This window comes from Schistocerca cancellata, chromosome 3 (genome assembly GCF_023864275.1).
Source record: "Schistocerca cancellata isolate TAMUIC-IGC-003103 chromosome 3, iqSchCanc2.1, whole genome shotgun sequence".
NCBI lineage: Eukaryota > Metazoa > Arthropoda > Insecta > Orthoptera > Acrididae > Schistocerca > Schistocerca cancellata.
Genome location: NC_064628.1, coordinates 266,095,063 through 266,117,475, shown reverse-complemented (window position 1 = coordinate 266,117,475; position 22,413 = coordinate 266,095,063). Strand labels below are relative to the sequence as shown.

Below are 22,413 nucleotides of genomic sequence, written 5' to 3'. Positions count from 1 at the left end.
CGGTAAAGTCATGGTTACAGTCTTCTGGGACGCTGAAGGGGTTATTCTGTTCGATGTCCTTCCCCATGGTCAAACGATCAACTCTGAAGTGTATTGTGCTACTCTTCAGAAATTGAAGAAACGACTTCAGCGTGTTCGTAGGCACAAAAATCTGAACGAACTTCTCCTTCTTCATGACAACGCAAGACCTCACACAAGTCTTTGCACCCGAGAGGAGCTCACAAAACTTCAGTGGACTGTTCTTCCTCATGCACCTTACAGCCCCGATCTCGCACCGTCGGATTTCCATATGTTTGGCCCAATGAAGGACGCAATCCGTGGGAGGCACTACACGGATGATGAAGAAGTTATTGATGCAGTACGACGTTGGCTCCGACATCGACCAGTGGAATGGTACTGTGCAGGCATACAGGCCCTCATTTCAAGGTGGCGTAAGGCCGTAGCATTGAATGGAGATTACGTTGAAAAATAGTGTTGTGTAGCTAAAAGATTGGGGAATAACCTGGTGTATTTCAATGCTGAATAAAACAACCCCTGTTTCAGAAAAAAAATGTGTTGCATTACTTATTGAACTGCCCTCGTATAACTGTGTAGTATTGGGGGGTTGTGAACAGTGAAGGTATACTACTGTGAAATGCAACTCTGCACCTGTCAGATACATTATTTAAAGTATCAGTGTTGTATTTCCACACACCATTTTGCAGCCAGTATCAGAATGAAGTACATCAACAGTGAGGACAACAAATGAAGAAATAAAGAAGGCAAACCATCACAATATGATATTGAAAGTCATCCCTGTTGGTTTTTGAACATTTTTGAACACTATCTTAGTTGATTTTTGAACAAATCATAAGTTGATTTTTGATGTCACAGACAAAAAGGGGACAGAGCTATACTATGTGAGCCAAATAAACCTGAATGGGCGAATGCCAATTGCTGCTTGTTTATGTGATGATAGGGTGTGCTAATGATAGGCATTGTTTCCAGTTATTAGTGAACTCTATAGATTCAAACTACCAGATTGGAAACAAATGACTAACAGATATAACAGTTAAGAAAGATTACATATTTTCTACTCAATGTACACAAGAAAATGAAATTTTGACAGAAAATTTTTTGTAGAACTCTATACTACTAAGGCCAGTTGTACAGTCCCTGGATAGCAGCTGCTTAAGTGCTGTTCTCAGAATAGTGCGGAAAATACATTTTACAAACACATTATAATGCCTAACAGGGGAATAAAACACAGGATAACCAAACTGATGATTCTGGCAGGGTTAGTGAAGTTAACCAAAGAATAAGTTTTGACAGTGGCAGGAATAGTTACAGAATTAGTGATGACAAAATTTTTAGTTGTAACAAGGAAGCAAAAGAAATGGTGACACCTTGCAAATTATATGTAAGAATATGACGATTCCAAATTTATATAAAAATTTTGTGCTACTACTACTTTTTGTATCATGCTTGAGAAACTGGAGTGTCCAAATGAATTGCGAAACTATTTCCCTAACATTAAATGTTTTGCTTGTAGTAGGCCTAATAGCTATTTGATATTGGTACTTTGCAAATTATATTCTGTCATGTTATTTATGTAGATGAGGTAGATAAAAATGACCATTTGTGTCAAAACAGCATGTGTTACAATTTCTGTTTCATTTTATCTAGCAGACAGTGACAAAATAGGCATAATCAAATCAAGAAACGATACCAGTCTTGGGTGCTATTCGTATTACCAGCTTATTCAGTATTTTGACATTTCAAGTCGCAAAATGTTTGACAAACTTTAATGAGGTAATAGAGTCTTTCGCAGAAAGGAAAGCACACCATGTAAAGCTGTAGCAAGATTAGGGAGGAAAAGATTCTGTCACAAATAATCCCACTCAGTATTAATTGTATGGGGGAGGAGTGTCAAACCCGCCGACTGGGAGCAGGAGAGGCAGCTTAGGACATTTTAATTTCCACTGTCCTGAATAAAGGTTAGATGGCTTCCATTGCAAAATATACGTGATTGAATTCCACAGAGCAAAATACCGTGATGTGCGATAGAAGAAGGCTGTGTAAAGAGGCATGGCACTGCAGTTTGGCACATTTAAGGCCAAATAACATTTCTTACATTTCCTCAAACATATATGTTTTATATATCAAACTCTTCTCTGTGAAATTGCTTTTCTTGTGTTGGTGCAACTCCTCTTTAGCTGTCTCCTGTATATTTGCCATTATAGTTCCACATGTCATTACACCATCTTTCAGTCCTAAATTATGTAAGTAAACTGGAACACTTTCTTTCTTATCCATGGCTTCTGCCCTACAAAGACGTCATGTCATGTTGAACTGAAATCTATTAAGAACTTCATTCTGGGTGAATGAGTCAACCAGAAAGGTAGTTCATTTAGGCTCTCATATTTTGGCTGTCATCCAGAAAACCCTTCCAGTCCACCACATACAGTTTCAGGGATGTTGGCTTTTAACACTAAGATACATATATTATGGAATTTCTGGAAATGGGCCCCTTCCTGAAGTTTCATCATATCTGTGTGGTACTGTTTTCACTGAATGGTGAATCGCATCACTGAATACAACAGCATGCCACCAGTCATCAGTCACACTCTCATAGTGGTGCAGAAAGTCATTCCCCAGGATGACAACATAATCCTGCCCTTGCTTCCTCAGTGCTTCCATCTCAAGCTCATACATTCTCCCACCAGTTACGAGGTGCATTCAAGTTCTAAGGCCTCCAATTTTTTTTCTCCAGACTGGAAAGAGATAGAAACATGCGTACTGTTTTAAAATGGGGGCGCGTTCATTGTCAATACGTCCCAGAGATGGCAGCACATATGCCAGATGGAATTTTACCACCAGCGGCGAGAATGAGAACTGTTTTAAATACTTAAAATGGTGATGTTTTCCTTACTTGAACAGCGTGCAGTCATTCGTTTTCTGAATTTGCGTGGTGTGAAACCAATTGAAATTCATCAACAGTTGAAGGAGACATGTGGTGATGGAGTTATGGATGTGTCGAAAGTGCGTTCGTGGGTGCGACAGTTTAATGAAGGCAGAACATCGTGTGACAACAAACCAAAACAACCTCGGGCTCGCACAAGCCAGTCTGACGACATGATCGAGAAAGTGGAGAGAATTGTTTTGGGGGATCGTCGAATGACTGTTGAACAGATCGCCTCCAGAGTTGGCATTTCTGTGGGTTCTGTGCACACAATCCTGCATGATGACCTGAAAATGCGAAAAGTGTCATCCAGGTGGGTGCCACGAATGCTGACGGACGACCACATGGCTGCCCGTGTGGCATGTTGCCGAGCAATGTTGATGCGCAACGACAGCATGAATGAGACTTTCTTTTCATCGGTTGTGACAATGGATGAGACGTGGATGCCATTTTTCAATCCAGAAACAAAGCGCCAGTCAGCTCAATGGAAGCACATAGATTCACCGCCACCAAAAAAATTTCGGGTAACCGCCAGTGCTGAAAAAATGATGGTGTCCATGTTCTGGGACAGCGAGGGCGTAATCCTTACCCATTGTGTTCCAAAGGGCACTACAGTAACAGGTGCATCCTACGAAAATGCTTTGAAGAACAAATTCCTTCCTGCACTGCAACAAAAACGTCCGGGAAGGGCTGCGCGTGTGCTGTTTCACCAAGACAACGCACCTGCACATCGAGCTAACGTTACACAACAGTTTCTTCGTGATAACAACTTTGAAGCGATTCCTCATGCTCCCTACTCACCTGACCTGGCTCCTAGTGACTTTTGGCTTTTTCCAACAATGAAAGACACTCTCCGTGGCTGCACATTCACCAGCCGTGCTGCTATTGCCTCAGCGATTTTCCAGTGGTCAAAACAGACTCCTAAAGAAGCCTTCGCCGCTGCCATGGAATCATGCCGTCAGCGTTGTGAACAATGTGTACATCTGCAGGGCGATTATGTCGAGAAGTAATGCCAGTTTCATCGATTTCGGGTGAGTAGTTAATTAGAAAAAAATCAGAGGCCTTAGAACTTGAATGCACCTGGTACTAACTTGACATAGTACATACCTCCAGTCTTAATTACTTTGGCCCACAGTAGGCTAATATGACAGTGGTGCAGCATTTTAAGCCCCACTTATCACTAGGGGGCAAGAACTAAACTCACTTCAGCACTCATAAAAGTCAAAATTCCTACTTTCCTCACTTGTATCTTTCCATGCACAATTATGCTTACCACGTCTTGTAACCCATAGAAATTAATGGGGTTGACAGTTCCTATTGGTTGGTGTGGAGGGGTGGCTGTTCCTGTCCTCTATCCATTTCCTTGATTAATTTCCCCTTTGCTTATGTAATTCTGCAATCTGTCATGGCTGTTATTTGCTCTACATGATGCCTGAGGACAATTAATATCCAAATGTCTAATCTCACTGTAGCTTGGACAGCAAGGAGCCCTACATCTGTAGGCTGTATGACCTGTCCACCTATAATGTTCACAATTTGTGTCATTTGTAAATACCCAACGCGGATCACTCTTGTGTGAACTGCACAAAACAAATCACCCTGCTTCCTCTCACAGGAATGCTAAATGGACTGCTTCATGTAAGTGGAAGATGATGCCACTTTAGCTTCACCACCAATTTGGGGATTGATACAACAGATAAAAGGCATCCATAGATTCCACGTAAGTACGTGTGTCACCTTATAACTTAAAACACACAACATTCAATGGAAAGCTGTCTGGTCACAAGGAAATGCGACAGACATCATGAACATTTTTGCAGGAAGGTGCATATGTTTTCAGTACATCCTCCCTGAGAAAGAACGGATGAATGTAACTGCCAGAAATCTGCTCTCATTAGTGGATTGTGAGGCAACTGTATTGGCTTCATTTTCTGTAGGGCACTGAGAGGTGGCTTGAACTTATGAATCTGACTTTTACACAGCTGCCTGCATCCACAGCTGGCCAAACTGCTTTTCTGTCTCTATATTTTTAATAGTGATCTTATGTAACTGCTTCTGCAGGTCACAAATAAGGTCATGTGGTAGACTGCCTGGTTTTGTGGGCCAGTCCACATGCAACATGACAGTACAGCATGATGGACTGTCCACATTTTACCAGCCACTACTCAACATAGCAAGATAGGCTAGCAGAGTCTTGGTGATGGTGACAAGCTAGTCCATTGTCTGGGACTCTGGCATGGCAGGTGCTCCTGCATGGTGCATGTGAGTGTGTCCCCACAAAGTTGGCTGACAAAAGACAGATGCAACCTTAAGACTGCATAGGAGAATATGGCTCATGGAGGCACCTAGCCACAAAATTATAAGGGTTTTTGGCTCAAATGGTGGGTTTTTTTCCCACTTCACTGACACCAGTGAACAGGATGAGAGGAGTCGAGCTCATGAAATACATTGCCTGGTTTATCGCGTGATTAGGGCTACATAGAGCTCTCATTAGGGGTACATAGAGCACACCTAGGAAAGATACCAAGCATTTTGAAGGAACTGTTATGGTTAAAAGAGTTAATGGAAGATGCGTATTGCACATAACTGCAGAGAGTGATCCCATCTGGTCCCAGCATTCTGCTTCCGTCTGTTGAGGCCCCAAGTGATCATTTCCCCACACACTCATTGGTTGAGGGCTCTAGGTGAAAATTTGGTAGGTGTCCATTTGTCAGCAGTCTTCTACCATGGGAACTCTACCAGGCCAGTAGCATGGGCCTGTACTGAGCAATGAGCTGTGGGAGCAGCCTTGCAGTGACCAACAAGTCTTTACCAGAGAAAAGAAAATCTTCCATACCAAAAATTGTGTAATTACCTATTCCTGATTCCCTTGAAAAAGTGGCCACCTGCACATAGTGTCAAAATAAGTGACAATGACATTACAGAGAAGCAAGTAATAATTTGTATAATAATAGCGGAAATCCCTGGCTGGAGCCATACATAGAATAGGGTAAAGACAACCAATCACCTATAGGGAACTGATGCATGGAACATTGCAACAAATAACAGAAAACAGCATGCAGACTAGCTTTCTAGCACTGACTTTTTTTCCAGCACCATTACACACATTCACACCCACAACCACACAGGCATCCAAATGCACACTCCATTAGCCATGGCAAGACTTGATAATGGCTGTACTTTCCCCTTGCCATTTCTGACGTTTCGCCAGCATGAGTGGCTGGCATTGTCAAAGCTTCACCCTCCATTGCCGGTGGTGAACTGGAGGCGAGCTCGCGGCCGCAGACTATATGTACCTGGCGCGCCAACGTCCGAGGGCTTCTCTGCAGTCATTTCCGGTGCGGTTCTCCTCTTGCTACCTGCGACGGTCGTTCGCTGCAGTACGGGAAGGCAGGATCCATTTACCTTAAGGCTTTCCTCTTTCTTGTTTAAACTGTTCGCATGTTTTTGGATTTCTACAGCTTCTCTGAACAAGCGCATGTGATAGTGCTTCTCTACAGCCAGAACTTCCGTCTCGGCGAATTTTATTACGTGGTCGATCTCATTCAGTGCGTGCTCTGCCACGGCCGATTTCTCCATCTGCCCCAACCTGCAATGTCGCTTATGCTCTTTGATCCTGGTGTTAATGGATCATCCAGTCATTCCGACATAAACTTTTCCGCATGTGCAAGGTATACGGTATATTCCCGACATTGCAAGTGGGTCTCTTTTCTCCTTCGCCGATCTAAGACACTCTTTGATCTTCCTTGTTGGTTTGAAGATCGTCTTTACGCCATGTCTGCGCAATATACGGCCGATTCTGTCCGTCACTCTGGGAATGTATGGCAGATAGGCCGTACCCGACATTTCTTTTTCTGGTTCCTTACTTCGCTGAGTGTTTGGCTCTGTTACACTTCTAATGTAATTTGTGGAGTACCCATTGCTCCTCAGAACAGTTTCCAGGTGTTGCATTTCTCGTTTGAGGTGTTGAGGCTCACATATTCGTCCTGCTCTCGTTACGAGCGTACTAATCATGCCTCTTTTCTGGCTCGGGTGGTGGTTTGACAGTTTGTGCAGGTATCGGTCCGTGTGTGTCGGTTTTCGATACAAGCTGTGTCCCAGGTTTTCACCGTCCCTTGTGACCAGCACATCTAGAAATGGCAGTTTCTTGTCCTTTTCTACTTCCATGGTAAATGTTATGTTGGCATGGAGACCGTTCAAGTGTCTCAGGAATTCACCGAGCTGTTCTTCACCATGGCTCCACACCACGAAAGTATCATCGACATACCTGTACCGCACCTTAGGTTTGCAAGTCGCCGAGTCCAGAGCCTGTGCTTCGAATTGTTCCATGAAGAAGTTGGCCACCACTGGACTGAGAGGACTACCCATGGCGACGCCTTCCAGCTGTTCGTAGAAATCGCCATTCCACGTGAAATAGCTCGTGGTGAGACATGCATGGAAGAACTTCTTGATGTCTTGCGGGAATATGGAACCGATGTGCTCCAGAACGTCGCTGAGTGGCACTTTTGTAAATAACGAAACAACATCAAAACTGACCAGGATGTCGTTTGGCGCAAGTTTCAGTTTCTTCAGCTTCTCCGTGAAATGTCCTGAGTCCTTAATGTATGTGTCGGTCTTTCCCACTTGTGGCTGGAGCAGAGAGGCCAAGTGTTTTGCCAGTTTATACGTTGGTGAGCCAGGAGCGCTAACGATCGGTCTCAGTGGAACGTTGTTCTTATGGATCTTGGGTAATCCATACAGCGGAGGTGGTTGGGCTTCTGTGTTGCGCACTGAATGAGACCGACCACGTAATAAAATTCGCCGACACGGAAGTTCTGGCTGTAGAGAAGCACTATCACACGCGCTTGTCACAGAGAAGCTGTAGAAATCCAAAAACACGCGAACAGTTTAAACAAGAAAGAGGAAAGCCTTAAGGTAAATGGATCCTGCCTTCCCGTACTGCAGCGAACGACCGTCGCAGGTAGCAAGAGGAGAACCGCACCGGAAATGACTGCAGAGAAGCCCTCGGACGTTGGCGCGCCAGGTACATATAGTCTGCGGCCGCGAGCTCGCCTCCAGTTCACCACCGGCAATGGAGGGTGAAGCTTTGACAATGCCAGCCACTCATGCTGGCGAAACGTCAGAAAAATCATTAGATGAACGTCGGCCGAAGAACCCGAGACAGAAGCCAATAGGCAGTTTGTCAACAAGTGGCCACGAAAGCCTTAACAATTTTGTATTGAGCTCTTTATCAAGAGCTTTAACCCCCCCGCACTAATGAATAAGGAATTGATTGAATTCAATCTGGTGAACATTTTTGTTCCAGAATATAAATTTCCATTCTGAATCCTAGACAGGGACAAGAAGTCCTCATGGAAATTACTTTACTATTGTGTGTGGTTTATAAGGAAATTGTAACCAGATTATTTGTTATTATTATTATTGTTGTTGTTGTGGTCTTCAGTCCTGAGACTGGTTTGTTGCAGCTCTCCATGCTACTCTATCCTGTGCAAGTTTCTTCATCTCCCAGTACCTACTGCAACCTACATCCCTCTGAATCTGCTTAGTGTATTCATCTCTTGGTCTCCCTCTACGATTTTTACCCTCCATGCTGCCCTCCAATACTAAATTGGTGATCCATTGATGCCTCAGAACAAGTCCTACCAACTGATCCCTTCTTCTAGTCAAGTTGTGTCACAAACTCCTCTTCTCCCCAATTCTATTCAATACCTTCTCATTAGTTATGTGACCTACCCATCTAATCTTCAGCATTCTTCTGTAGCACCACATTTTGAAAGTTTCTATTTCTATTCTCTTTTTGTCCAAACTATTTGTTGTCCATGTTTCATTTCCATACATGGCTACACTCCATACAAATACTCTCAGAAACGACTTCCTGGCACTTAAATCTATACTCAATGTTAACAAATGTCTCTTCTTCAGAAACGCTTTCCTTGCCATTGCCAGACTACATTTTATATCCTCTCTACTTCAACCATCATCAGTTATTTTGCTCCCCAAATAGCAAAACTCCTTTACTACTTTAAGTGTCTCATTTTCTAATCTAATACCCTCAGCATCACCCGACTTAATTCGACTACATTCCATTATCCTCATTTTGCTTTTGTTGATGTTCATCTTATATCCTCCTTTCAAGACACTGTCCATTCCGTTCAACTGCTCTTCCAAGTCCTTTGCTGTCTCTGACAGAATTACAATGTCATCGGCAAACCTCAAAGTTTTTATTTCTTCTCCATGGATACTAATACCTACACCCAATTTTTCTTTTGTTTCCTTCATTGCTTGCTCAATATACAGATTGAATAACATCGGGGAGAGTCTACAATCCTGTCTCACTCCCTTCCCAATCACTGCTTCCCTTTCATGTCCCTCAACTCTTATAACTGCCATCTGGTTTCTGTGCAAATTGTAAATGGCCTTTCGCTCCCTGTATTTTACCCCTGCCACCTTCAGAATTTGAAAGAGAGTATTCCAGTCAACATTGTCAAAAGCTTTCTCTAAGTCTACAAATGCTAGAAACATAGGTTTGCCTTTCCTTAATCTTTCTTCTAAGATAAGTCGTAGTGTCAGTATTGCCTCATGTGTTCCAACATTTCTACGGAGTCCAAACTGATCTTCCCCGAGGTCGGCTTCTACCAGTTTTTTCATTCGTCTATAAAGAATTCGCATTAGTATTTTGCAGCTGTGACTCATTAAACTGATAGTTTGGTAATTTACACATCTGTCAACACCATCTTTCTTTGGGATTGGAATTATTATATTTTTCTTTAAGTCTGAGGGAATTTCACCTGTCTCATACATCTTGCTCACCTGATGGTAGAGTTTTGTCAGGACCAGCTCTCCCAAGGCTGTCAGTAGTTCTAATGGAATGTTGTCTACTCCCGGGGCCTTGTTTTGACTTAGGTCTTTCAGTGCTCTGTCAGACTCTTCACGCAGTATCGTATCTCCCATTTCATCTTCATCTACCTCCTCTTCCATAATATTGTTCTCAAGAACATCATCCCTGTATAGACCCTCTATATACTCCTTCCACCTTTCTGCTTTTCCTTCTTTGCTTAGAACTGGGTTTCCATCTGAGCTCTTGATATTCATACAAGTCTTTCTCTTTTCTCCAAAGGTCTCTTTAAGTTTCCTGTAGGCAGTATCTATCTTACCCCTAGTGATATAAGCTTCTACATCCTTACATTTGTCCTCTAGCCTTCCCTGCTTAGCCATTTTGCACTTCCTGTCGATCTCATTTTTGAGACGCTTGTATTCCTTTTTGCCTGTTTCATTATTTTCTCCTTTCATCAGTTAAATTCAATATTTCTTCTGTTACCCAAGGATTTCTACTAGCCCTCGTCTTTTTACCTACTTGGTCCTCTGCTGCCTTCACTACTTCATCCCTCAAAGCTACCCATTCTTCTTCTACTGTATTTCTTTCCCCCATCCCTGTCAGTTGTTCCCTTATGCTCTCCCTGAAACTCTGTACAACCTCTGGTTTAGTCAGTTTATCCAGATCCCATCTCCTTAAATTCCCACCTTTTTGCAGTTTCTTCAGTTTTAATCTACAGTTCATAACCAATAGATTGTGGTCAGAGTCCACATCTGCCCCTGGAAATGTCTTACACTTTAAAACCTGGTTCCTAAATCTCTGTCTTACCATTATATAATTTATCTGAAATCTGTTAGTATATCCAGGGTTCTTCCATGTATACAACCTTCTTTTATGATTTTTGAACCAAGTGAACCAAGTGAACAGAATTCTACCAGGCGGCTTCCTCTTTCATTTCTCACACCCAATCCATATTCACCTACTATGTTTCCTTCTCTCACTTTTCCTGCTGCCAAATTCCAGTCACCCGTGACTATTAAATTTTCATCTCCGTTCAGTATCTGAATAATTTCTTTTATTTCATCATACATTTCTTCAATTTCTTCATCTGCAGAGCTAGTTGGCATATAAACTTGTACTACTGTAGTAGGTGTGGGCTTCGTGACTATCTCGGCCACAATAATGCATTCACTATGCTGTTTTTACCCACACTCCTATTTTTTTATTCATTATTAAACCTACTCCTGCATTACCCCTATTTGATTTTGTATTTATAACCCTGTATTCACCTGACCAAAATCTTGTTCCTCCTGCCACCGAACTTCACTAATTCCCACTATATCTAACTTTAACCTATCCATTTCCCTTTCTAAATTTTCTAACCTACCTGCCCGATTAAGCGATCTGACATTCCACACTCCGATTCGTAGAACGCCAGTTTTCTTTCTCCTGATAACGATGTCCTCTTGAGTAGTCCCCGCCCGGAGATCTGAATTGGGGATTATTTTACCTCCGGAATATTTTACCCAAGAGGACGCCATCATCATTTAATCATACAGTAAAGCTGCATGCCCTCAGGAAAAATTACGGCTGTAGTTTCCCCTTGCTTTCAGCTGTTCGCAGTACCACAACAGCAAGGCTGTTTTGGTTAGTGTTATAGGGCCAGATCAGTCAATCATCAAGACTGTTGCCCCTGCAACTACTGAAAAGGCTGCTGCCCCTCTTCAGGAACCACATGTTTGTCTGGCCACTCAACAGATACCCCTCCATTGTGGTTGCACCTATGGTACGGCTATCTGTATCGTTGAGGCACGCAAGCCTCCTTACCAACGCCAAGGTCCATGGTTCATGGGGGTGACTTGGGTATTCAGAACTTACAAAAAACAAATCAATACTAGTTACCTTACACAGTTAGTATTATTTTTCTTCTCAACAGAGTAATAAAAATGTATAGTGAACATTGGTTTCTTTGCTATACAGAAAATAATAAACTGACAAAAAATTGATAAGGTATATTAGAATGAATTGTTTTATTTTTGCCCCTTAATTGTGTTGCAACCTGTTATTTTGTGTGTAAACAGCATTAATAGTTCAAAAATGTGCTGATGTTGTTCAAGGTACATACTGCAGTTCAAAAAGTCAGGCTCTACATGCCAAGTAGACTAGCAGGTACATAGTAATTGAACTATACAGCTACAACATTTTCAATTTTCTTTCTTCCGAGTAAGATATTTGTTTACGTTTCATTTAAATTCAGAGTGAGCTAAATATCAAAGGCTAATATCATACAAGCACTAATAGTAGCTGATAAATAATGTAGCATACATAGAATAGTTCTGATCACTGCTTTACTATGCTCAGATATTCTTTGGGTCAGTTTTTGTTCGACATTTATTTCATTTCCCTGAAATATTTTGCTTGAGATGTTGATTAAATAAGTCTCTCTGTTGCTGTTAGCATATGATTATATCAAGAGGATACACTCACATCACTTATAGAAATATTCTAAACTAATTTTTGTTTCAGGTTCATAAGACTGTTATTGATCTATCAGCAGGTGATACTGGAAGCGACTACTGTGAGCCTCCAACTGACATGGATTCTGGTGAGGAAAGCTCACCATGTCACCGATCTAGCAACAAAAACAAAAGCTCTTCAGATATTAAGTGTATGTGTTATTTTAACATGATTTGGTACATTTTAAATAGTTCAACAAATGCCATTCAGCATCTAAGTACAGTAATAGAGAATTAACCTGAAGTTTTCTCTGATTACAGTTGTCAAATATGGAGAAAGACTTGATATGCCTCCAGAACTAATTGTAACTCCTGCACAGGTATTTTAATTCCTATTGTCTTGTCTAAAATCATCAGGCTGTTGAAACTCATTTACAGTAATATATAATGAAAAGGATAGATTGCTACTCACCATATAGAGATGTTGATTCGAGACAGGCACAACGAAAAGGCTGCTATACATTTAAGCTTTTGGCCATAAGGCCTTCTCCTGACATATAAAACACACATACACACACACACACACACAAGACCACCACTGTCTCTGACCACTAAAGCCACACCGCACCTCAGCTGCCAGAGACAGTAGTCGCGTCTGTGTAGGTGTGTGTGTGTGTGTGTGTGTGTGTGTTTGTGTGTGTGTGTGTGTGTGTGTGTGTGTGTGTGTGTGTGTGTGCATGTAAATTTGTGTTTCTACATTAGAAGAAGACCTTTTGGTTGAAAGCTTAAATGTATAGCAGTCATTGTGTCGTTCCTGTCTGCAACTCAGCAACTCCTCTGTTCGGTGAATAACAATCTATCCTTTTCATAATATTGTTGTTATTCCATCCTGGATTTTCCATTGTTTGAAACTTATTTACATATATTTGTAGTTTCAGATAAGTGAGACACCTATGGCCATGGACATCACAGAGAGATTAACTGGTGAGTGAAAACATGGAACACAGTTATAAATACTTTCTCATTTAAAATAAAAATTAGTATTGATAAGTAATCATCCATGAAATATCATTTGGAATCATATAAATGCAATGAATTGAAACAAATAGTAGCCCAAGAAAATAAATTATGCTGGAGTTCTTCTTTCCATAGTACGTGTTCTATTAGTGAAACACAAAAGAATATTTTTTATGTTGATGCAGGAAGGAAGTGTTCCAATAATTCCAATAAAAGATCTGTTGAAAGGATTGCTATAAAAACAACTGTCAAGAACTTATGATTTTAAATAGTGTGTTGGCTTTGCAATTAATTATGAAATCACATAGATGTAGGATTATTTTTGATTATAAATCAATCTTTCAAGCAGGGCTACTTTCCAGGCTATTTAAAATATGCTGAATTACTAACTATCTTCAAAAAAGGTGATGCAGGAAAAATTGAAAATTGTAGGTCAATTTCTCTATTCTCATGCTTTGCAAAAATATTAGAAACTATTATGAAAGATTGGCTAACGAATTATTTAAATAAATACAACTTACTGTCTGTTGACCAGTTTGGATTTCGATCAGGGGAAAGCAAAGAATCAGCAACAGCACACCTCACAAAAACACAGTCTAGAAGCATTAGATAAAGGGAACTACACAACAGGTATATTTCTTGATCTAACTAAAGCGTTTGATACAGTAGGCCACAACATATTGTTAAATAAGTTAGATGAACTGGGAATAAGGAGGCTTGTGAAAAAGTGGTTCCAGTCATATCTAAAAAATAGAAGACAGATAACTGAAATCTCACATATTTCAAGTTGCTCAAACTATATTGTAAAGTATACTTCAGACCCAAATTATGTAAATATAGGTGTCCCACAGCATAGTGTCCTTGGCCCAATACTATACCTCATTTACATAAATGACTTCCCACAGAGCATCAAGCATGGACAAACAATATTGTTTGCAGATGACTCAAATGTTCTAATCAGTGACAAATCACCAGATGCACTGAAAGAAAAAGCCAAACAAACACTAAACAGCGTACGTGAGTGGGCATCCAATAATAAACTAACACAAAATTTTAAAAAAACAAATGCTGTTAACTTCTATGTCTGCAAAAAACCGCACTATAACAACTTTAAGTTAAACGATGAAACTATAGAATGTGTAGATTACACAAAATTTCTTGGTATGCATGTTGACAGTCAGTTAAAGTGGGAAGAACATATTAAAATACTTAGTAACAGAATCGCTACAGCATGCTATGCTCTTAGAATTCTGACTGCAGTGTGTGATGCTACATGTGTCAGATCTGTATATTTTTCTTATATCCACTCTGTTATTACCTATGGAATAACATTTTGGGGAGTCAACAGTAAAAATATGCAAATAGTTTTCAAATTATAGAAAAGAGCAATTTGTATAATAACCAAGAGTGGCAGTAGGGCTCACTGCCTTGAACATTTCCAAAAGCTGGAAATCCTAACTGTCCCCTGTGAATACATTTTTCAAAGTATTATGTATGTAAAAAAAAAAATATTGACTGCTATATGAAAAATTCTTTAGTACACAGCTATGAAACTAGAAACCAATACAATCTGCATCTAGAGAGGAAAAATAAAGTTAAAACTCAGCAGAGCTTGTTGTACAATGCCGTTAAATTATATAATAAATTACCCCAAAATATAAAAGATATTGACACAATTGGACAGTTCAAAACAAAACTAAAAATTTTTTATTAAGTAAAAGTTATTACGCAGTAACGGAGTATCCGAATTAAAATATGTAGTGTAATTAAAGTAGCCTGCATTGTAATACATGAGGAAATAATTATAATATGAAATCCAGAATTGTACAGTACTATAAGAAAATTACATAAGGATATAAAACTAATGTAAGATACCTCAAAAATGTGTGTAAATAGTAATTTTATGTGTATAAATTGTAGGTATATTGTATTGTATATGATTTTGCTGACGAAATCCACACATTGTAAATTACATGGATTAATAAAGAAATCAATTGATATAAAACATGCACACATACTATAAAAATGTAGAGATATAGGAAATAACCAATTTCCTAATCATATTAGTAAACTTTTCTCACACCACTTCAGCAGTCATCTCATCAGCTGTGTGTCTGACAATACCTGAGACAGAATATACAGTTAAACAGTAATACATAAAGCACCATAACACTTTATTTGAATACACAGTTTGATTTATTAGAAAAGGTCTTACAACACATCCATGGTTGGATTATATGTCTCTTTATTGGTGGTTACAATATCTGTGTGTATACAGTGTCTGTATCTTCACATTACAATGTCCTTCAGGCATGCACGCAATTCTTCAGGAAGAGACACTGTTCTGACAATTGCAGCTGGGATAAATACTCAAATGGATTTGTATTTTGTGAATTTGGATTGACATGAGCTGTTTGCAACAAATGAAAGTTTGTGTCAGACCAGGACTCGAATCTGGATTTGCGACTTATCTGGCACCGATCCAAAATTCCATATGTCACAGAGTCCACCACCATTAAGCTCACACATTTCATGATTTACACACAGGGAAAGACATGTACTCTATCACCAGCAGTGAACATAATGGTGGTAGTGGACTCTGTGACACACAGAAGTTTGGATCAATGCTAGAGGAGTTCCTGGATAGCTGAAGTGGTTAATGTGACTGCTCACAGTAAGCAGGAAATCCAGGATTGACTCCTGATCTGGCAGAAAATTTCATATCTCTCAAACAGCTGCTGTCTATCCAGATTCACAAAATGTGAATCTGTTTCATCATATGCCTCTCTAATGACTAGTTTCTAAGCTTTAAAATGTCGTCTGTATTCTACAGGCATGGTGAGACTATGTAACCATTTACCTCAGAATACGTATGTCATATCTGTGCTGTCCATCACAGAGGGATGGAACTTGAAACTGATTTTTTGTTGTAGTGGAGAATTTTTTACCAGCTCAGAAGCCAAACACATACAGTAAGATTCTAGTGTGCAGCAAAAATGTATGTTCATGTAGCTGTCCTAGTAACTACTTAAGTGTAGAGATGTGACAGATGATAGTGACATAGTGACAAGGAATGTATAATCTCACAAAATATATTCTTTGTTATCAAGGAGTAAGAAGAAGTTTGAGAAAATACTATCCTGTAATACATGCAATAAATTTGAATGTATGGTCAGTATACCTTAGAATGACTACATAGTAAGATCTTTGCTTTTAAAACATCAGCATAAAAATCAGGTTGCTAAGTTTACAAAATTGAAAGACAGTGGAGTATTCCATTACGATTGTTCCATAAAATATTTGGCTTCACCAAGAATTTTTGACTTCTGGAGACATGATGGATTACCATGGACTGTCATGCAAATACCTAAGGCTATCTGTAAAAGCGTTTAGATCATACACTAGCTGTGCTGTAATTTTGGCACAACATTTTATGTGGATGTGACAGGTAACCAGCTGACCACATAAATGAAAGGCCACTGCCAAATTGTGAGCACTCAGTGGTGGCATACATGGCTGAGCACAACATGCTGATTCAGTATCTGCTGCACATCCCATACCATCTGTAGCCTTCCCCCCAACACCAACTTCTCTGAGTTACATAGACAGGAATTGTTTTTACTACAGACCATTCAATCCCATAATTCTCCTGCTCACAATCTCAGCTAGTCCCTGTTTCACACCAACCTCACACCTCCTCTTCCCTCTTCCTTAGTTCTATGCCTACACAACACCCTTCCAATCCATTCTTACATTTCATTTTCCATTGTTCAGAACTCCCCCTGTCTGTGACCAAAATGATTCACAGGTGCCACATTCCTATCCCCTCATCTCCTGTCTCTCCCTGTCAGCCACTGTTCACCCTTCCCCTATTCTCCTTCCCATTCCTCACATCCTTTTTCCCCTCACCCATTCCACCCTATACAACCCCTCATCCCAGCTGAGCTGCAGTGTTATCACGATGCAGTCAGCCAGGGCAATTCCACTGTGCAGGTGCCTGTGGACTCTGTAGCTCTGAATAAGGATTCATCAGATAGTTGGCATCATTCTCTGTCATTCCCTGTCAACAACTGAGCACCTCAGTTAAGTTCAACACAATAGATCAATAGAGAGATAAATAAATAAAGTACCAGAGAATAAGAAATAGCCTACTGGCTTATGCAGGATACGTATTTTAAGTGGTGCCTAATTTACAAGGACAAAATCAATTGTAAACGCATGGTAGTGAAATAATTGAGAGTATACAGTTTAGAAATGTCATAAACTGAAGAAGGCTAGTGAGTTACAACAAGTGAATGATAAGAAAAGAATGTTGAAATATACAGTAGGACCACAGAAAAGACAGATTTGACATGGACGAAGAGAAAAATGAGAACTTTCACAAACATACCAAAAGCGTAATGGATCCAATCTATAAGTAAAAGTTTGAATTATTTGGGTGTTTGATGTGAATGAACAAAGGTTGGCCAGAAAGGTCTTTTAGTGTGTCATAGAGTTAAAGATAACAAAAAAGTCAATAGGAGAACCATACAATTTCTGATCCATAACAAACAAAGTATAAAAATTGAATTGACACCTGCAAAAATCAGGGCAAAATGTCAAATCCACAATGATATCATCCAAGTAACATAAGAAGATAGGAAGTGAAAGAGCATATCTGTGGACAGAGAGGAGAGGATAACAGAGAACCTGAAGTTCTACACAAGCAGAATCAAAATGTCGTGCATATGAACAACAGCAAACATACTTGTATTGGAAACCAATGACAAGCAACTGATAGAGGGTGAAGTATGAAATTGCTGTAATTCAATTTCTATTTGAATTTGGAAGCCTTTTCTGTCTTTCTCTTTCCCTCCAATAAAATGGTACCCTGGAGGGAAAGTAAGAAATGGGAAAAGATCAGGAATGCTAAAACTGAAGAAGGAAAGGGAACAGTTACTAATACCTGCCCCCACCATAGGACCTCCTCTGCAGGGAGAGGCAACTGATTGGCCATCCTGTAGAATGGAGACTGACAGACATCCTCTCCAAAGCACAAAAAATCGGCTCCAACATCATAGTAGGGGAATCCTAAGAAGAGTTATAAAATGCTCATGCTAACTTCAGACCAACATTTAAATCTGGGTAAAAATGAAGTGACTAATTAGATGCTCCATTTAGCCAACAAATCTACTATATTAATGCAGTTGATAAAACCAAATATAGGCCCATCCACTTAACTTATATTTAAAACAATAAAGGAAATTCCTTTATGGAACAATACATAAAATAAAGGAACAATGACCACTCACATGTAGCGATACAGGACACTGATGTGTAGTGCATAACTACATGTAACAGAAAACAGTGGCTAAAAACCATCTAAAGTATAAAAATCCATAATACTACTCAGAAAATCAAAAAAGTTCAAATTTATTTTGCACAATGAATTAGTGTACCACCCTCTCCCAAATAGGACATACCCCAACTTAATAAACTACAACATATTAAACCCCACTATAAACAGAAAAAGACACTCAATAAGCTTAATTTAAAATCTTGTCAGGAATTGAGAACTCAATGAGAATTATGTATCCCACCTTGCATTGTGTTGGACTACCATGTTCACAACTTTTCTTCTATTTTTCTCCCTTTTTAAGTGATAAATACTAATGTTTATGGCCTTTACCTATGTGTCAGCCATATCCAGAGACAAATCTTTCTTTCTTTCACATCCCTCTGCAGCAGCACATCTCAAAAGCCTTGATTGTCTTCTTTTTGAGTTTTCCCATGGTCCATGATACACTACCATATGATGCTGTGTTCCAAATGTAAATTCTCAAATATTTATTTCTCAAATTAAGGCATGTGCCTGGTATTAGCGTACTGCATTTGGCCCCTTGCTTTGTCCATCATGTGGTACTTTGCTCCCATGGTAGCAGAATTCCTTAATTTTGTCTAATTCATGGTGACCAATTTTTATATTTAACTTCACTAATTCATTTCTACTACTCATTACTTTTCCCATTCTTTGGTTTACTCTCAGTTCATATCTATACTCAGTATACTTTTCATTTTATTTGGCTGGTCCTTTAATTATTCTTAAGTTTCACTGCAAATACCAAATGTCATCAGCAAATTTTACATTGATATCCTTCCACCGCAAATTTTGATCCTATTCTTGAACCTTTGTTTTATTTCTGTCATTCATACTGAACAGTAGGGGGGAAATGTTCATCTGAGCCTGGCACCTTTTTTGAACTGAGTGCTTCATTCTTGGTCTTCTATTCTTATCTTTCTTTCTAGGTTCTCGTACATATTGTATATTATGCATCTTTCCCTGTAGCTTACTCCTGTTTTTCTCAGAATTTTGAACATCTTTCACCATTTTACATTGTCAAATGCTTCTTCTTGGTTGACAAATCCTGTGAATGTGTCTTGATTTTCCTTAAGTCTTGTTTCCATTATCAGGCACAATGTCAGATCAGCATCTCTGCTGCCTTTGTGTTCCTGAATGCCAAACTGATCATCATGTGACAGACGTTCAATTTTCTTCTCCATTCTTCTGTGTGTTACTCTTATCAGCAACTTGCATGAGATGTTAAGGTGATTGTGTGGTAGTTCTCACGCTTACCTGGAATTCTTGTCTTCAGGATTGTGTAAATAATATTTTTATGACACTCAGTGGTGTAAGTCTCCTGTATCATAGATTCTACACACTGATTTGGATAGTCATTTGGTTGTGACTTTTCCCAATTATTTTAGAAAGTATGAGGAGATGCTACTATTCCTTCACCTTTATTGATTCCAAGTCTTCCAGGACTCTGTCAGATTCTAATTTGAATCCTACATCCTATACTGGTTTTCTTTCTTGAATCTTTTGTCAATAGCAGGTGCAGTCCATTCTGTGAAAAGGCAGCAAACTCAGAAAAAGATGTAAGTGTGATCTCTTTTTCATTGCTGCTGCATAAAAAATAGTCACCTTTTCTTCCTAATGTGTATTAAAATTTACTAAAATCAGTGTTACTAATTAAAAAGTCTTATTCCATTTGTAATAACTTCCTGTAATCAATCCAGAAAAACAATTAACAATGAATTATTGTTAACAAAAGAACAGTATCTATGCAGTATTGTGGAGCTCATCCTCCTGACATCTTCAGGCTGTACATCAAGTGCAATAGTGGTCAGTCTGTGATACACAGCAGATGAACTCCAGACAGCCATGACCCTTGCTAAATAATAGTCCATTAAAGTAAAGCATACTCAAACTTGACATTATTTTTGATTGCACCAGCAGCATCAGTACAAATGGTATTGTCACTATTGATGATAATACAGTCCTATAATTTTTCCAAATTGACACCCATTTCTTCTTCTCCTGTGTCATCGGGCATTTCCTCCCCTTGTAGAGGCCTTCAGTGTACACTTACCACCCATCTGCTCGCATCTTTGCCTATGATAATGGAGTTACCTTTGGACTCTTGATATTGACATCCATGTTGTTAATTACAGTTAAGGTTACTTTCCACCCATGTGCTCACATCTTTGCCTTTGATAATGGAGTTACCATTGTACTCTTGATGTTGACATCCATGTTGTTAATTTTAGTTAACGTTATTTTGACTTTTCTATATGCTGAATAAATTTTCATGATGACCATTTCTGTTTCAGTTTGTTCACATTTTCTTTCTTTCATTTATCAGATAAATTATTTCTTCTGTTAACCAAGATTTCTTCAGGGCTACCTTCCTTATATCCATATTTGTCTGTCCAACTTCTGTGATTTTTGTTTTTAGAGATGTCCATTTCTCTTCACCTGAAACGTCTGCTGTGGTAACCATTATTGCTTTATAGAATGTCAGACGCATCTTATCACTCACCAGTACTTTAGTACCAAACTTTTTTGCACATTGATTCTTCTGGATTATTTTCTTAAATTTCAGTCTAATCTTCATCACTACTGAATTGTGATCAGAGTTTATATCTGCTTCTAGATATATCTTAAAATCCAGTATCTGATTTCAGAATCTCTGGCTGACTGTGATGTAATCCACTTCTTATGTTTCCATGCCTCCAGGCCTTTTCCAAGTATAACTCTTCCTCTTGTGGTTTTGAACACTGTGTTGAAATTTATTGCAGATCTCAATTAATTTGTATCCTCTTTCATTCCTACTGCTACTGAGCCCTTATATGCACATAACTCCATTTTCTATTTCTTCTTTAATTACAATGTCCTAGTGCCCCATGTTTATTAGATTGTCACCTCCTTTTACACACTGCATTATGCATCAGTATCATCGTACACTTTCTATATCCTCATCTTTTGCTTATGAGGTTAGTATGTATACCTGGACTATTGTTCTGCATGTTTGTTTGCTGTTAATTCTAATGAGAACAACTCTACCACTGAACTGTTCACAGTAACTCACCCTCAACCTGTTCAGCTGTAGAAAGTGTTGGTAGTAAAATAATGGTTGCAGTAGGCTAATACACTGGGTAACAAAAGTCATGGCATAGCGATATGCGTATGTGCAAATGGTGGTACTATCACATATACTGTTACTAGCTATAAAAGAGCTGGGCATTGGCAGAGTTGTCATTTGTACTCTTGTGATTCATGTGAACAGGTTTCCAGCATGATTATGGCTGCATGATGGGAATTAACAGACTTTGAATGCAGAATGGTAATTTGAGCCAAATGCATAGAACATTTCATTTTGAAAATTGTTAGGGAATTCAGTATTCTGAGATCCACAGTGTGAAGAGTGTGCTGAGAACACCATATTTCCAGCACTGCCTCTCATCACAAACAATGAAGTAGCCGAAGGCCTTCACTTAACGACCGAGAGCAGCAGAATGTGCATAAGAGTTTTCAGTGTTAACAGACAAACATCACTGCATGAAACAAAGGCAGAAATAAATGTGGAACATACAATGAACTTATATGTTGGACAGTGCAGTGAAATTTTCAGTAATGAACTGTGGTAGCAAATGATTGATGCAATTGCCTTTGCCAAGAGCATGACATTGCCTGCAGTGCCTCTCCTGGGCTCCTGATCATTTCTGTTGGACAGCAGACAACTGAGAAACCATGGCCTGGTCAGCTGAGTCCTGATTTCAGATAGTAAGAACTGATGGTAGGGTTCGAGTGTAGTGCAGACACCACAAAGTCATGTACCCAAGTTGTCAACAACGCATTGTGCATG

The 22,413-nt window shown here is 39.4% G+C and overlaps 1 protein-coding gene across 1 annotated transcript in view; it reads left to right on the top strand.

Moving 5' to 3' along the window:
* Positions 1–22,413, top strand: part of LOC126174922 (cytosolic carboxypeptidase Nna1-like) — a 551,652-nt gene that overhangs the window by 379,315 nt on the left and 149,924 nt on the right. Inside the window, exons 16-18 of the mRNA XM_049921363.1 lie at positions 12,282–12,423; positions 12,533–12,591; positions 13,144–13,195. Of these exons, the coding sequence (XP_049777320.1) occupies positions 12,282–12,423; positions 12,533–12,591; positions 13,144–13,195 (253 nt within the window). The remainder of the gene's footprint in view (positions 1–12,281; positions 12,424–12,532; positions 12,592–13,143; positions 13,196–22,413) is intronic.